The sequence below is a fragment of the Epinephelus fuscoguttatus genome, linkage group LG20 (assembly GCF_011397635.1).
Source record: "Epinephelus fuscoguttatus linkage group LG20, E.fuscoguttatus.final_Chr_v1".
NCBI lineage: Eukaryota > Metazoa > Chordata > Actinopteri > Perciformes > Serranidae > Epinephelus > Epinephelus fuscoguttatus.
In genome coordinates this window covers 38,026,051-38,044,561 of record NC_064771.1, presented here as the reverse complement: position 1 = coordinate 38,044,561, position 18,511 = coordinate 38,026,051, and the positions used below count along the sequence as shown (strand labels likewise).

General features: G+C 41.4%; 1 protein-coding gene across 8 annotated transcripts in view; it reads left to right on the top strand.

Moving 5' to 3' along the window:
- Positions 1-18,511, top strand: part of zgc:114120 (uncharacterized protein LOC619267 homolog) — a 190,260-nt gene that overhangs the window by 155,750 nt on the left and 15,999 nt on the right. For 6 of the 8 annotated variants that reach the window (XM_049563236.1, XM_049563235.1, XM_049563237.1 and 3 more), the window contains 5 exons: positions 3,766-4,090; positions 5,312-5,654; positions 5,747-5,889; positions 13,522-13,674; positions 13,791-13,892. In XM_049563236.1, the coding sequence (XP_049419193.1) occupies positions 3,766-4,090; positions 5,312-5,654; positions 5,747-5,889; positions 13,522-13,674; positions 13,791-13,892 (1,066 nt within the window). The remainder of the gene's footprint in view (positions 1-3,765; positions 4,091-5,311; positions 5,655-5,746; positions 5,890-13,521; positions 13,675-13,790; positions 13,893-18,511) is intronic. The other 2 variants (XM_049563239.1, XM_049563240.1) reach the window with 2 other exon arrangements.

The window sequence follows — 18,511 nt, the reverse complement described above, 5'->3', positions numbered from 1 at the left end:
CACTCCCTCCGGTGGTTCACAGCGGCGGGAAGAGAGGAGGACAGACGGTGAGGTGGCTAATGTTAGCTTGCCAACTACTCCCAGCAACAAAGGCTTTAGTGGCGGGGAGTGAGGTGGAGAACACACTGTGATTTGGGGCTCTAGCTAACTAGGCTACATAAATGTGAACTTGAATCTGCAGCTGTTAGCCTTTGGCTCCAGTTAGCAAAAGTCTAAACTATCAGCAACATTTTCTCTCCATCTTTGAAACACTTTGCAGATACTGACACATTTTATTTTTTAACTCTCACTGTTTTTGGGTTGTTTTGCAGTGTAGGCAGTTGTTGCCAGTTCTGGAAAAGCAACTTTCTCTACAGGATTCTCCAACATTGAATCAGACTTTCACTAAATGAACATGCACAAGCATCTGCATCTGTAGAATAGCCAATAGGAATACCCTGTCTCTGAAATGTCAGTGGCTGAAGCAGCTCAAATTCGGCCAGCACAACCCCCCAGTGTTGGGTGTCACAGCAGACTGGTGGCCAGCAGCAGTGCCAGGTCCAACTCATGGTGGTCCGACTCTTTGGAGCTGGGGTTTGCACTGGCTGGATTTGGGCTGCTTTCTGCAGTCGCTGACTGGCAATCCATCTCTGGAGCTGCTGCCCACACTCCTCCCAGCGAGGTGGTCTGTAGCGGCGGGGAGTGAGGCGGAGGACACACTGTGATTCAAGGCTCTAGCTAATGTTAGCTACTGCAGCTGTGAGCATTTTGCTTCAGTTAACAGAAAGCTAAACTATTAGCAACATTTTCTCTCATCTCTGATATTGACATGTTTTATTTTGTCTGTTGTCAGACTCTCTATTTGTTAAGCCCGTCTTCCTTTTTTGGGTTGCTTTGCAGTCTAGGCAGTTGTTGCCAATTCTGGAAAAGCAACTTTCTTTGCAGGATTCTCCAACATTGAATCAGACTTTCACTAAATGAACATGCACAAGCATCTGCATCTGTAGAACAGCCAATAGGAATACCCTCTCTCTGAAATGACCTGTGATTGAAGTCTCATGATGTCACAGGCTAGATTTTCTAAAGCCTGAAAACAGAGACAAGAGGAGGTGCAGAAGTCTAGTTTTCTCTCAGATCACTTCAATTTCAGTATTCTCAGAGTTTAATGTGGGATGTTTGCCCAATGACACCAAGCAATAAAGGATAATGTGTTTTAATATGATTCTGTCATTTAAAAGAAAAATATCCACATTTAAAATTTGTCTAAAATTTGATGTTAAAACTGAGATAAAACTCTTTTTATTCTGGCAGAGCAGACCTTACGAAGAACTCCTGAGGATGAGTTAAACATTTAAAACATTTATAACAGAAGTCTTGCTCCTCTCCTGCTGATTCGTTTTGTGTTTCTATGAATGATGAAAAACGATTTCTGACATACAAACGAAGCATCAAATAATCCTGCAGGAAAAATGTGCTGTGTGAATACTGAGAGATACATCAGAGGAGGTTTAGTGAGAGCGTCACTCTCCATTACCGTGTTAACGATTGCTGATGCCGTTGATAGTGAGATGTTCTGGTCAGAGCGAGTTCATCAGACAGCATCCGAGATGAGGTGATCGTTTCATCAAAGCACGTTGTTAACAAGGTTGTTGAGAATCCTCCTCTGTGTCGGCCGCTGTATCTTTGCAAATGTTTTATTCTAGTGCTGATACCTTCCCAGAGCTTCAGCGCTGATATCAGAACCAGTGCAACAAAAGCCTTTTTTTAATCCAGCAAACACTCGCAGTGGTTAAATATCTGAACACAAGCAGCTCAGTCTAAATCAGGAACTGTCTGATAGAAGAATCAGTAAACAGGATTACAAATGGACTAAATATTTAAAGCAGGCTTTGAGAACACACACAGCGAGGCACAGAGCCTCAGTACAAGATCATCAAATTAACAAACGTCATGCCTAACTTTCCCTCGTCTAGGCACTGTCTGTTGCATACAGATCCCAAGAAGCAAGTTTGTTTCTACAGTATAGTACAGTACAGTGCTGGATGGAGCATATTTGGCGCCCTAGGCAAGCCCATGATGGAGGCAAGAAAGCTGAAAACATTTGGTTTTACTGGAGGAGACTCCTGTTTTTTAATTTTGATGTCCTTGTGAGATTTGACAGTTTAAAGGTTTTAACTCAGCCCTGCTGAATATTCTGTTATTCAGTGCAAAATGTGAAGTGATCGACAGTGACTGCAAACAAAGCTGCAAACTCATTGAATAAAATCATGATGAAAGGATGAGGTCAGTAAATAGTTTTAAGGATGAAATAAATCAGGTAATGTTCTTTAATTCTTTGTATACTCTGTATAATCATGTCTCATAATGTACCTGCCCGTTGATGAAGCACTTCAGTATAAGGACTGCTAATTTGTCAGGCATTTTAAAGGTACTTAAAGGTTCAGTGTCTCTGGGCCTGTTTATACGGTTCCATATATTTCTGAAAACGGTATTTATCTTTGCGTTTGCACCCATCATTTACACGTAACCAGCGTTTTTCTCGACAAAAGCAGAGATTTTCAAAAACGGCTTCCAAAGTGAAAGTTTTTAAAAATATCCATTTCTGTGGAGACGTGTAAACAGGATAGAAAACCATGGCGTTACAACCCAGTTTGCACATGCCCATTAGGCGCCTGGTAACCACAACAACAATGGTGGATATATGCCAGGTTGTCTACGTTTTGTTAGCACTTTTGGGACGACTTATGAGCTTAAAAATGAATGGAATTAATGAGCTCTGCTGTGTCCAATATTAGTAACAGAACACAGCAGCTAACTATGCTACATAAGGTTAAAATGTAGTTTATCATTGTTTTTAAGAGGAAAACAAATCACTTTGCATGCGCAGAACATCTTTCTATGGTGTTTGACATATGGTGTATCGCCACCTACCGCCTCGCGTGCTAACTGCAGCAAAAAGCTGACATTTTTGTATTTTCGTGTAAACAGGGATATTGTTTACACAACTGATGGTGTAAACCCGGAATTTTTTTTATACGGGATAGATAAAAATCTGTTTTTATTTGTATTGGTATCCGTGTAAACAAGGCCTAAGGTTTGGGCGGATTTAGTGGCATCTAGTGGTGAGGATTGCAGATTGCAACCAGCTGAAACTTCTCCCGGTTAGAATTCCTTCAGTGTTCAGTGTTCAGGAGGTTTTTACAGAGAGCTGAATTATCCTCAGAGGTCTCTTTGTCTTTAAAACAAACAGACCAGCTGTTTTTCTGACGTTTTTCTGCCTGAAAGCATGAATGTCTCCATCTAGAGTCAGTGTCAGGTTTGTCCCTTCTGGGCTACTGTTGAAACATGACGGTGCAATATGGTGATCTCCGCAGATGAGGACCCACTCCGTATGTAGCTATATACGTTACATCACTTTACTGTGAAACAGCCTTTAAAATGGAAATGACAACACTTAATGAGTAAACTGAGTGTTTTATTTCTTGTAGTCTGCTTCTTTAACAAAGTTCAGGACTTCATTAATCCCACACGGTGGAAACTAACACGTTACAGCAGCTCAAGAGTCAGAAGCAAGATGAAAAAAGCAAAATAAAGTGACTGAGTGGTAAAATAGGATACAAATAATACAAATAAGATAACATGAAAAAACAGAATCTCCGTACACCTTTAACATATACCTCACTGTATGTCCATGACTGATGGTTGCACAGGATGACTGAACATGTGTGGAATATGTTGACTGTAAAGATACAGAAATACAGCCATGTTGTCCTCTGTGTGTTGTAGTCTCTTGTGTTCCTCCTGTATCTGCAGACAAGTGACAGAGGGAGTGTGGAAGGGCCCTGAAGACCTCTCCAGCCAATCACAGAAGAGATCGGAGGACATGAGTCGCAGCTCTGACCTGGATATCCTCAACAGTCCTCCTCTCAGCCTCACTGACCTGAGCACCAGCGCCGGCCTGGCCAACTGGATGCCCGTGCCCGCCGGTGACGCAGACACCTCGGGCCCCGAGCAGGACATCCAGCCCTCGATGACCTTCAGAAACCGGGTCCTCGACGAGCTGCCGAGTCGACGTCCTGCTGATAAGTCTGTGTCGGCTGAAGTCAGACTGGTAATCACATGTTGACTGTTTGTGTCTGTCTTCATTCTCAGATCGTTCTTCTGTTGATCGTCTAACACTGCTCGTTATTCAGCGCTGTAAATACGTTGGGATTAGCCAGCTGGCCAAATGTCCATTTACATTTGAAATCACATCTGAAGGTGCTTAAACGTCTTATTTAGACTCTGTGCGCACAGCAGCTGCAGCAAGTGGTTTATAAAGCCATTCATCAATGTAACATTAGAAAACACACTGCGTCGGTGTGTCTTAATTATGTTTCACCAGCTTGGCTCACATGTCGTTTGTGTGTTTCTGTGGAGGATGAAAAATAACTCAGGCATCATTAAATAAATCAATGTATGAATAAATACAGGAATAAACAAATACAGATATAATAAATGTATATAGTCATATATAGTAATTGATAAACACAGGGATAAACATATAAATCAATTAAGTAAAGAATAAAAAATGAATATACAAATAAAGATTGAAATAAATAAATAAATAAATAAATACTGAAATAAATACATAAATAAAAAGCAAGTTAATGTAAAAATAGATACAGGGATAATTTGATAAATAAATACAAAAAATAAATGAATTGATTAATATAAATTAATAAATGTACAAATAAATATAAAAATAAACAAATAGTGAAATAAATAAATAAATGTATAACAATGAATATAAAAATAGATGCAGGAATAATTAAAACAATTGCAGAATAAATAAATGCATTCATTAATAAATGTGTAAATTAATACAAAATAAATACAGGGACAAATAAAAAAAATAAAAGAATGATTAATTCTGAAAAATAAATAAAATAAAATCAATATAACTAATTAAATAAATAAGATAATAAATAAACGCTGCAATAAATATGGAGGTAAACAGATAAAGTCATTAATAAATAAATAAATACATAGCTCATAATTACACAGCACATAAATAAATAGACATCTTTAATTTTATATTTAGATTTTTCTCCAATTATTTATTTCTGTATTTCTTTGTCTGTATGTTAATGGTTGTGGAGGCCTTCTGCATTTATTTATTTATAAATGCATTTATTTATTTATAAATGCATTTATTTATTTAATGTATTTATTCATTTATTTGTTCCTGTATTTATTTGTTTATACATTTATTTATTGATTGATACTTGTGTCATTTTTCGTCCTTCATATGTTGCAGCTCATCATTTGTCTGTGTTTGTATATGTGTCAGGCGGCAGAGCGGGACTGGGAGGAGAAGCGTGCCAGCTTGACCCAGTTCAGTGCCCAGGACATCAATCGCCTGCTGGAAGAGACCCAGGCCGAGCTGATGAAGGCCATCCCGGACCTCGACTTCGCTGCCAGGCACATCAACAAGCCCGCAGTGCCCCCCAAGCCCCAGATCACCATCCCAATAACCTCCACCACAGCGACTTCTCCTGCGGCGGGGACCACTGGGACCACAGCCACCACCACGTCAACCACCACACCCAGCGGGGACCAGCAGCCTGGCAAAGTGCAGCTGGCTGCCCAGAAGCTGAACAGCATGGAGGGGGCTGGTTCACATCGAGGGTCGGGTGGGTTGTTGTGTGTTTGTGTTGTAATAAAGCCGTGATGAGGAAAACTTTTACAAATGATTTATGTTGTTTGTGTCGTTCTCTGTTCACAGTGGATCTCAACGTGGCCAGGTATCGCACAGAGAAACCCTCCAAGTCTCCGCCCCCACCTCCACCTCGCAGAAGCTTCCCGTCGGCACACGGCCTCACCACCAACCGCACCGGAGAGGTCATCGTCACCAACAAGAACATGAAGGTGAGACACTTTCAGAACCGTTTTTAGGAGCAGGCGAGCTCAGCGGTCTGATGTTTCCTGCCATCACCTGCACCACCTTATGAGGACTGACAGTGCTGTGCACGAGGCATGTGCTTATGAATGAGCTCATATTTTATGACATGCTTATGTTTTGTGTGCAGAAATCATAACTCAGGAAAAAGTACATTTCTCTAGAGCTGCTTCGTAGACAGTGAGCGGGAGACTGATTTTATGAACACACAGAATGTTTGTTTTCTGTTTTTACACACAAACAAGCTTCATTCTGTTGTTTCTCAGCTCTGAAACAGAAAACGTTCCCCTGGCTGCTGTCACTGTCACCTAGGACCAGTGTTTGGCAAGTTACTCTCAAAATGTAATATATTACATGTTACAAGTTACCTTCATTTGAAAGTAATCTGTTACTTTACAATACTACTCTCTGTGTAGAGTAATCTGTTACTTATTGCACTACTTTTGTGTTGCTTTCACCAAAATGACCTCAGAGGAACTGATGTTGATTTTAAATGGATGAAGGTTGTGTTGTTTCACAGCAGGTAATCAGGTCTGACCCATTCATGTGTTCATATACAGTGGTTACACCTATATATTAAAGGCATAGTGCAGCCAGAAATGTAAATTCAGCCATTATCTATTCACCCATATGCCGAGGGAGGCTCAGGTGAAGTTTTAGAGTCCTCACATCACTTGCAGAGATCCAAGGGGAGAGGAGGTAGCAACACAACTCCACCTAATGGAGGCTGACGGCGCCCCAGATTCAGGTCCAAAAACACATCATTGAAACCACAAAAATATCTCCATACTGCTCGTCCGTAGTGATCCAAGTGTCCTGAAGCCCCGACATAAAAAGTTGTTTGGAAAAACCTCATTTGAACTCTGTTTTTAGCCTCATTGTAGCCTGTAGCTCTGACTGCCTCTCTGCGCACTGCGCTCACATGTGTGCGCTTGCGCGCGAGACCAGTGAAAGCACGTGAACACACATGAAGGCAGTGCGCCGTCAGCCTCCATTAGGTGGAGTTGTGTTGCTACCTCCTCTCCCCTTGGATCTCTGCAAGTGATGTGAGGACTCTAAAACTTCACCTGAGCCTCCCTCGGCATATGGGTGAGTAGATAATGGCTGAATTTACATTTTTGGGCGCACTATCCCTTTAAATCTCCTGCTTATATTAATGATACCTTGAATTAGATAGCCTCGACCTTTTAAAATAAAAGAATCTCCTTGGACACAGGGAGGGTCAGGCAGAGAATCAAAGTGTGATCCTATGACATGAAACACAACAAACAAATGTTGAGGTTAGCACAGGAAACAGAATGGCGTGTGATTAAGTCACTGTGACAAACACAAATTAGAGTTGGAGGGCCCATCTGCTGGTTCCCAGTGTGTCGGCCAGCTACAGCAGCTCCACAGAGAGAGTTATGTATAAGAGCAGAACTGTGTGTAGGAGATGTGAATGGAAACACATCCAGCATATACTGACATCACCCAGATGTGCCGATCACCAAGATGAGGACAAAACAAACTGGAGGTCAGCTCCTGATCCCCACTGCTTTCAGGCAGCTTCAGGACGCAACAGCAGAACGGCACACGTTGGAGACGTTACAGGTGTATTAATGGGAACACACTGAACATGATAACACACAGTGTGGCATCACCCACATGTGCAGATCACCAACACCCTTCGATGATGTAGCGAATAATGACATGCTGATACACAGCAACCTGTGGGGGATATTTTTTCTGTTGGCGCACTGATTAGTTTAGTTTATTAAATTTATTTGTAACAGGGACAGTGCACAAAGTACATTAATCTCACAAAGAAAAAGATGTTTAGTACCAGATTTAGCCTCTAGTTACCTTCCATCTGTGTCCCTGGGCAGGAGAACAAAGACAACAAAACACAGGACAAAACCCACCATCATCATCGACACACACACACACACACACACTCAGTCACAATAGCACGCTAAGTAAAGACAAGACAGTATACAAATATTAAGACATGGAGCACACGTGTCCAGTCGCAAAAACAGTCAAAAATGTAAAATGAATGCCGACAAGACTGATCACTTAAAATCCATTTTTTAGCTTCACGAGAGAAAACATGGAAGTCCGTGCAGGTTTTGAGATTGACAGGGAGCTTATTCCATTCTTTAATGGCTTTAGAAGAAAAAGCAGATTGTGCAAAGGCAGAGCCTCGTTTAGGAACGCTACAATCTCCCCCTGAAGCAGACCTGGAGGTTCTGCTAGTTTGCTCAGAGCAGAGCTGAACATAGCTCTTCAGTGGTGGAGGAGCAGCATTACAGATTATTTTATGCACTAAACAAACATCAGAGTACCGAATTAAATTATCAAAACTTAACATTTTATAGTTAACAAGAATTTCACAATGGTGACACTGTCTTGATTTCCTATCCAGGACTTTCAAGGCTTGTTTATGAAGTGAGCTTATTGGTTTTAAGACAGTCTTGTTTGCTCGAGACCTACATGATACGCAATAATGAAAATAAAATCAAATCATAGCATTCAAAAATGTCACAGAGGCTTCGACTGTTAACGAGTTCCTGATATGTCCAAAGTTAGCTATGTTATATTTCAATACATTTAATATGCCATCTGAATGTAAGAGTGGGATCTAAAGTGGCACCCAGGTAGCAGATCAGTGTGGAGCAGTGGCGGCTGCTGGTCTTTCAAACAGGGGAAGCTCACTTTAAGTTTACATCATAAAATGTGTCATATTGTAGCGAGGCAGTAACTTATAAAAGGCACATTTAATTGAAGCCTTTTATCAACCACACTCATGCCACAGAACCACAGCAACACACACCTCAAAGATGGTGGTTCAGATGGGTGTGAAAATGAGCGATATCGCTTATGGAAATAAGGAACTCCGGACAGCACTCTGTCAAAAGACTCCACTCGCAAATATCTGCATGGGACTGAGCTTGAAATGCGAAACGCTCTCAATCACAAAGGGGTTCAGCCTTTTAGACACTTCCTCCAATCATCACGCACGCACCGAGCGTTTTCTCCCGCCTACTGCTCCATCAGGTCCCAGGGAAGCTGAGCCTCCCTGGAAGTGACGATCTTGTCGCATTTATCCAGTGAGCGTCTCGCTTTGTTGCATGAAAAAACCTGCTCAGCTCTGTCTCATAGGAATGCTGGGAGGCTCCACCGTGTCCACCGTGCTGACACGAGAATGTATGACAGGGAGGTCGCGCTGGGAAACTGGTGATAAACAGCTGACGTTTGAACATCATAGTCATGTCACGTTTAATGCAATGTAAATTCTTATTTTAATGTAAATTCAATAGTGCATATTTGACCATTTCTTCTATGAAATTTTAGGGGAAGTTCAGCCTCCCTTGTTGTCTCAGAGCAATTGGCCCTCGTGTGGATGAACAACAAATGAAAACAATAGTTTATGTCGGGTGGCAACGCATGACGTGACACTGTAAATGTAATAATATTACCTATAAACCTGTTGGTAACATGTTGTATCACCACGTTACTGCTAAATCGTTCTATAGTGCTGTATTGATCTAGAACATTTTTCACCACTCGTTGTCTGTGGAGCAGCTCCAGACTTTGCACCCTATGACATCACAGATTTGAGTTCTAGCACTCTAGTTTTTTAATTTGCGAGAGTTATGCATGTTTCTTAATGGGCGTAATTCCCCTTTATGGTTGAAGTAAAGCTGTTCCCTGCTGATCTACAGTGTTAGTTAGGGCACTGGTAATAAAGCTGTGTTTGCTCCTGGAGTGACAGCTATCATTAAAACACTGACCTGGTTTGTATCTTGTGAGTGAGTGAACCGCGGAGCCTCTGAATAAACACACAACAGATTGAATTAATGATGTGACAGTGAGCACGGCGCTGCTTTGAGTTTCACTAACAGCAGCTCTGCGTCTAATTTTAGTGAGATATTTGAGGTGAAACACACCTCCATGGTGCTGCTGTCAGTTAGAAGCTTCAGTGTTTGTTAATGCTGATAAATCTAAATCTCGCGCAGCCCGTCCTGCAGGAGCTGATCCAAAATATTATCAGAAGCCACTTCAAGAAGCTGCGGTGCATGCATGTTCTTTAAGCCCTGGATACTTTGAGTCAGGGGAGCCTCTAGCTGTCTGAGATCTGCAGCTTCACCTGGAAATACAGTCTCAGTGGTCTTGTGTGTAGAGACACAGAAACATGTTGGACTCTGACCCACATACTAAGAAAGCTGCTCTCACATGTCGTGTTGGCTGGAGGCAGGTTTATGTTTTGGTTCTGCTGCTGCTGCTGCAAAGCCCCCCTGATCCACCTGCTCACCCTCTCTGTGGACACACTTGCTGAGTCCAACTCACTTTTGTCTCCGGAACAGTCTGAATCCTTCAAAGTGTTCATTCAACAAGGTGCTGGAACCTTCCTCAGCCACCTCGACCATCAAATGTCAAGTGGTTCCTTATTAGATTAGATTTTTTTCAGTGCGGTTCATTCACAGTAAAGGTCAGTGTGAGGTCTGTGAGATGTGTTGAATAGTTTCCATGGTGCAGGGAGGCTTCTGTCAGAGATGAATCACACTCAGAATCAGTTCAGAGATTTTCTTGGTTTTATTTTGGGGTTGTTGAGTTGATCTGTGTGTCACTGGTTCTCTGTCAGTGTGTGGCACAAACAATATGTGTTGCCAACTATCAGCATCACATCACTGTTACACTGAGCGCTCAACAACAAGAGAGTCTATTGTCCTGTGAGACCCTCAGCACAGCACACCCACAGGACGCCTCTGAGTCTGTTTCTCTTGTTGTGTCGAAGCTTTCTTGGTAAACTAGATCATCTGAAGAGAGTGGATCTCTACAATAGCGTAGTCTGTCTGTTTCTGATTCTTCAACAGAGATCAGAGTTGCTTTGAAAGCAGCTGTTTGTGACATTCAGAGCATATCTATGATTCAGCGTCAGATTCAGGTTGACTGCACATAGTTCTCAACATGGAGGTGGCTGAGCTAGCAGCTAATGGTGCTAAAAGTGCCAACAGTGGTAACAGTGTTGACAGAGCTAACAGTCATAACGAGGGGGAAACCAAAGGGACCTGGGCACCACGCTTACACAACAATGCCAATGCAGTGACGGCGGTATGAGCGCAGTGCAGAGCAGCACGATGAGCGAGCACATGCAGTCACATGCACACGCCACTGGACCAGTTTACCACAGCAAAGAACAGAGAAGCTCACATTACAACATGTTCAGAGTAGGGCTGTCAAAATTGACGTTCAAATATTCCTTCTAAAAATAACTCAGAGGTTTGAACCATTCAAATTTTTTTTTTCTTCACATTATGTCCACAAGAGGGCAAACTAATACAAGGAAACATACGTGTATATGTATTAATACAAGGAAACATAACTACTTGTAGGTATTTTTATTTCAACATAAACGTCTTTGAAAACATTTACATACCTACACATTAAATCACATAAAACAATTATCTATAACATTACGTTATAAACGACCGCAGACCTCTCGCAGACCTTTCGGCGCCCATGTTAACCGATTGTGTCATCCACACTGGCTGTGCCGCAACGCGCAGCTCCGTGGCCAGCTCGCGCCCTGCAGCGATCGTTTCTACGTCTGGTCTATTTTCTGCATGAGGCACGAGTGAATGTGTCAAGCTGATGACTGCTTGTCATCCAGCGTGGAGAAATGCGCGTCTGATGTGAACGGAAGTGCTCTGGCTCACGCAAGAATTTCGGTGCGCTGCGCTTCGCAGCACTTCCGCGGGCGGTGTGGCTTTATGCAGTGCATTCAGTGCAGCGGCCCAGGCCAACGCCCCCTCGCAAAGAGGACAGCTGCGGTGGTGTGTTTTTTTTCTCCACAATCGAATATCAATTTTCACATTCGAAGGTCCATTTTTTTTTTTTTCAAATTTGGGCTGCAAGTAACGATTATTTTCACTGTTGACTAATCTGTCGATTATTTCTTCAATTAGTCGACTAATCATTTCATTGAAAAATGTGTTAAAATGTTGAAAAATGTTGGTCTGTCTCTCCCAGAGCCCAAAATGATGTCATCTAATGTCTTGTTTCGTGCTCACGCCAAAGGGTTTTAGTTCATCATCATGGGAGAGTGTGTAAAGCTGCCAATATCTGAACGTAAGAAGCTGCAATAAGAGTATTTTGGGTACTTTATAGTACTTTTCTATGAAAAATGACTCAAACCAATTAGTCGACTACTAATATAGTCACCGATTACTTTAATAGTCGATTAGTCATCGATTAGACGACTAATCGTTGCAGCCCTACTCAGAACGCTGTTACTGAACTTTATCTTCACATAGCAAATAAAGATCTGTTTTTATTAATGCTCTGAATGTTGAATACACAACCTTTGCTTCTGTTGACATGGTACTAACATCCTGACCCTGGACATCTTTCATCTTCTTTGAATTTATTCATCCATAACTGTGCTATAATTTCACAGTATCACTGCCTTTCATTTTGTATTTCTTTCACTATGTCCACATCACGCACGTATATAGTAGTGTTGTATATTTGTGTGCCTCCAAGTTGACGATAGCTGCGGCCGGAGGCATTATGTTTTCTGTTTTTTGTCCCATCCCTGTGAACACAATATATCAAGAATGTCTACTTTCTTCAGTTTTGGCACAAACGTCCACTTGGATTCAGTGATGTACTGATTAGTTTTTGGTGGTCATAAGTCAAAGGCCAAGATCACTGTGAGCTCGTCTGTCTCACCCTCATGAACCTGATATCTCAAGAATTCTGAGAGGGAATTTCTTCAAAAGTGGCTCAAAGTTTGACTTGAACTTGATGATGAAGTGATTACATTTTGGTGGTCAAGGGTCAGAGATCAAGGTCACTGTGAGCTCATCCATCTCATTCCTGTGAACATGATATCTCAAGAATGCGGTAAGGGAATTTCTTCAAATTTGGCACCAGTGTTCACTTGGACTCAACAATGAGCTGATTGGATTTCGGTGGTCAAAGGTCAAGGTCATTATGACCTTGCATCTGTCTCACTCTGGTGAACACAATCACTGTCATTGCAGCTGAAACAACAATGACTGAGGCAGAGAACAGTGGCTCTTAATTCTGTGAAAATCACCAGTAAAAGCTTCTAAACACAAGTGGACATGTTCCAGCAGGAATATGATCTGAAATCCTGAAGAAATAAATATTGACAACCAAGATTACGTGTTTTCCTGATGTTAGCATGTAGCTACATGTAGCAGTGTACATAATGTAAGCAGACGACCATATCAAGAAATCTGTCACAAGCTGACGTCAGTTTGTCTCAAAGTAGAGTGTTGAAAGTTTTTGCTCACAGGGATTACTCTTACATACATTTACTTTATTATGTGAAACTTTGGCTGCATTTAATGTGAACATCTCACATTGTGATAATGTTATAAATGTGACAGAAAATAAGAAAAACTATGAAAGGTTGCCTTTAAAATAACAGTTTGAAAGTAATGACTGGTTGTTTAAGCTGAATTTGGGGGTGCAGACAGCTGTGAAGGATCCAGCTGATAACCTTTAAAGATGAACAATGCTCTGACAGCTTAGTCTGGCGTGCTCGTTATTTATCAGCTTTATTTAACATCTTTATTTTCTCCTTTCAGATGGAAGAAGATGGCGAGATGCCCAAAACTCTGGTGAAGCTGAGGCGGACCCCCTGTGACACGCCTCGACCTGCCTCGACCCCGCCTGTGATCGCAGCATCCGCCATTCAAGACGACGACAACGAGGAAGAGAAGATTATCGCCGAGCTGGAGGTAAATGACTGATTTCTTAGTTACACAGAGGTTCATGTTGCTGATTTGTGCTGCTGTATGTTGGTGTGATAACATGTCTGTGCCACATTCTTTCATACAATCACCCCGGATCAAAGATATTTCAGAGAGCACCTGTAAAAGATTGTAGTAAACAGTACAGCACCCAACCAAAGGCCACCCCCACCCTTCCCTGCACCTCTGGCTCCCCAGGCAGAAAGGTAAATTTAAAACCAGCCCTCTCTGTCTGCCACGCCTGTGGACTCTGCTTCTACTCACTGTCCCTTTGACGTCCTTCTCCCTTTTTGATTCTCTACTTTACTCCTTTATAACCACTAACACACAAAGTGTCAACACCTCGATCAGAGCAGAAGTCCTGAAGATGAAAAACTCTTTACAGTCATAAAACTGGACCAGTTTAATCAGAGATAAATGAATAACTTTGATAGATTGTGTTGGTCCTAATGCTACATTACAGAGAAATACAAACCGTACTAATGAACCTTCATTAATATAGGCCTATATTTTATCTCCAAGTGCACGCCACACACTGAGCGAGCCGCCTGTTAATGACGCTGTGGGCTAATGGGCATGTAGCTACTTCCATGTTTCACATGATACGTCATGTTTGTAGTCGACCAATGAAGATGAGTTTACATATCACCTTGGGTTCGTCCTTCACCTTCTCAAAATGATCCCACACTTTGGATTTCCTGCCCAACATGTTATTAACTAGCCTGTGGAATAACCGCAGGTACCAGCCCTGGAGATTAACCTGACTCCTGTCTGACTGCTGAGCGTGGACACTTCCTGTGTCTGTCCTTTCAAAGTAAAGTCACACATGCTCCAGTCATGTAGGGATTGATTTATTTTGACGAGGTGCAGCTCCTCATAGAGTTTCACGTTTGTTTTTTTCCTGCAGCTAGGTGACCAATGAAATCTGGCCGACTAACATTTGGCAGCTCTAAAATTGACCACTTTAATCTCAGAAAATATCCAAGATTGGCTAATACCAGCTCTAACCATGACTTCTTTGTCCTAATCCATAATAACGCATTGTAGGGATTGGTGCAAATAACAGAACAGCTGCAGTTTGATTTTTCTCACATGGGTGCAGAAAGCCACCCAAAAAAAGTTATTTTACAGGGTTTTGTGTTTGCTTTTTATCTCCGCCAAGGAGGTTATGTTTTCGCCGGCGTTTGTCTGTTTGTCTGCAAAATAACTCAAAAACTTATAAACGGATTTTGATGAAATTTTCAGGAAAGGTGGATAATGTGTCAAGGAACAGATGATAAACTTTTGGTGGTGATCGGCTGAAGCAAAGTGGATAAAATAATAAATAAAGTCTGTCATTTGATAGCCTCAGCAGCAATTCCAGTTTCTAAAGATGGTGAAAATAGCACCATCTGGTGGCTGGAAAGCACATCTTGTTCTACTTGCTAAATATTGTTGTAATTCTAAAGTTGAAATTAATGTTCTGTGTTGGAAAATACAAAAAAAAACATTATATTCTGTGTTGGTACAAAACAAAAATGAAATAAATACACCACAGTGTCTCCATGGTGAAGACATATATAACCTAATAATGATAGTGATGCAAATAACCTGACTGTGATGCAGGCTGCAAAATCTGATGCAGAGGGGGGGGAATATCACCTACTTGGCGGAGGTCTGCACTCTCTGAGTGCTTTTCTAGTTTGTGTAAATGTCAAATAACAGTATTTTTTTAAATTTTATTCAAAATATTAGCCATAAAATAAAGGTTGCTGTGTGTATATTAATAAAATAGGTGACACTGACACTTTTCTCTGCAACGTTCTGAAATGGTTTTGTCCCGTCGAGAATGTTTGGTCTGAACTGGGCTTTAAACGTCCCACTCATCTTCTTAACAATATCAGTTCACTGGCACATTTTTATACACAATTAGTTTTTATTTCTGTTTCGTCCCAAATATTTGACTCATCCCACATGACATCGCTGTTTATTGAACATCAAAGAATACAACATGTATCTTCCAGTAACACGTTTCAAAATCAAAAGGAAAAATGTTGTCTGTATGTACTTCTGTTTACTTTCAAATAACATACTAACACGAAAAATGTCAAATAAATAATTCAAGGAAAAGCAGAAGAAAGAAACAGATGTTTACTCTATATGACATGACCTGCAGTGTGGTTCTGGTTGTAGATGCTGTACTGATCCTTCTCTTTCTGACCTTGTTAACAGTTCCTCCGCTGACTTCCTGCTTCCTCTGAACATGATCTCATCTGTGTGTGAAACTTGCAGTGATTTTTGTTTGATCGTCTCAGTTAACTGGAGCTTTTACAGTGTAAACACACAACCTTGTAATTGATGGTGTGATGTGCAGTGAGTCATGGATTGAGGCAGATGATGTGTTTAGTTTCTGCCTCGCACACTGAAGCACTGAGGGCTCGTCTTGACAGCTCCGCTGTCACATTTAGCTGAGTAAAGAGGTCTTGTTTTTGTAGGAATTATCGCACAACGGCGCTAAGCAGGTAGCTGTCAAAATAAAGGACAGAGAGGGGGGAGGGAGAGGAGGGCGGGGATTCAGGTTCAGAGCTGCAGACAGAAATGTTTCTCTGTAAGAATCTATTTTCTCTCATGCAGGTGTTTTAAATTCAGACCCTGTTTTTACTGGCTGAAGACACATGGGCCACTGTGCTGTGTTTAACGCTGTTGCCAACAGTGATTAATGTCAGCAGAATAAAACTCAGGCTCTGTTTTAATACTGGTCATTAACACAATATTTCCCGTGGTGGAGCATTTTCATTTTCTGTGCACATGCTGTTTACAAATGCATGAACAGGACCCGCCAGGGACCGTCTGCAACATTTATTTACTTTGTGTTTATTTGTTTACTCACACAGTGAAAATAAATACATAACGTAAAAAGTCAGAGCGGGATTATAAAGGGTCACAACACAAGGAATGAGTCACACAGCAGCAACAGATCCATTGTCACATTTCAGACAATCTGATGATTACAATCAAGTCATCATCTCTGCAGAGCTGATTCTGTGAAAAAATAAAAGGGTAAACAAGCGTCAACAAAACATGGAAATCAAGCGAGGAATACGTTTATTCATCTGCTGTCTCTGTGCATGTTGGATTCATCCAGATGTCGTGACACCCTCACCCAATGGAACAAAGAGATCAATGTCTCCCATTTACTGGAAGGTCTCCCCCTTGTTCCTCAGGGACAACGTCAGTTTGTCCATCACATTATATCCATTACTGTTTACACCCACTGTTTAGACGGGAGGTTCCCTTGATACCAGTGTTTTGCAGGAAACCAGTAGATTTCACAGAAACAGATCACATCTAAAAGCAACTTCCTTTAAGACACAACATCTTACTGTTTTTTAAAGGACACAGCTGATCTAAAATATCTCCAAGGGTTCAAGATAAATTCTCCCAAAATACTTGACTGAAAAATTATTTCTTAACACGTTAAACTATGTAAAACTTTACAAAGGTAATTGGGATTGAATTCAGATTCAAAGACTTTTGTTGAAAGTTGAAATAATAGCTGAAATAATCAATAAAGACAGAAGGGAAAAAGTCTTTGAAGAGGACAGTCGACCCAGTCGCCAGAAGAACATGTCGGCATTTCTGCAAACCATGAATACGTTACATTTGCACATATCTAACATGTTAATGTCTCTAAAGTGACGTAGTATGTAATCATGAATAAATGAATAATAATACTAACTTTATTTCTGTAGCGCTTTTCTAAACCACAGTTACACATGCATACAAAATTATACAATGTTACAAAAGCCAGTCTGTGCAGGTGGGTTTTTAACAGCTTTTTAAACTGAGCAAGTGACTCGACTGATTAAATGTTTCAGAGCTTTACAGTAAATAGCCTTTTGTTTTGAGCCTGGACTGTAGAACGTTTAACAACATTTGGTTTTCTGATCTGAGGGATCTTGGAGCAGAATACAGGGTTATGAGTTCTGAAATGTAACGCGGAGCCGGACCATGAAGGGACTTGAAAGTAATCAATACAATTTTAAACTGAACTCTGTGCTGAACAGGGAGCTAGTGTAATTCAGCCAGGACTGGGGTGATATGTTCCCTTTGTCAAGTCTCTGTGAGAAGCCGCGCTGCTGCATTCTGTACCAGTTGTAAATGTTTAACTGTAATATGTCGTTAAGGCAAGTAAATGGGGAGTTATAGTAATGTAGGCCTGAGAGAGTGAGGGAGTGGATAAGTTGTATTGGTTTGACCATGGCGATATTTCTGATTTGTAAGAAACAGGAGTGAAGAACAGCCTTAATGTGCGGATTGAAGTTTGGGTATGGAGCAAAGACAACTCCCAAGTTTCTAGCCGAGTGTTTCGTGTTAGTGAGCCAAGGAAGGGGGTGGAGCTGTTGGAGGTGTGGTCAGGACCAGTAACCTCTGTATGTGTGTGTGTGTTCCAGGTTTTTCTCCTCACTGACTTGGTCAATCCATGTGAAATTTGGCACAGTGGTAGAGGGTCATGGGAGGATGCCAATGAAGCAATATTACATCAATTGGCCAAAGGGGGGCGCTATAGCAACCCATTGAAATGTCAAACTTTGAATGGGCATATCTCATGCCCCATATGTCGTAGAGACATGAAACTTTGCACAGAGATGCCTCTCCTCATGAGGAACACATTTGCCTCAAGAACCCATAACTTCCGCTTATATAGATTTTCCGCCATTTTGAATTTGTTGAAAAACACTTCAAATGGATCTCTTCCTAGGAAGTTTGAGCGATCTGCATGAAACTGGGTGAACATAATCTAGGGAGCAATATCTAAAGTTCCCTCTTGGCAAAAGTTGGAAAA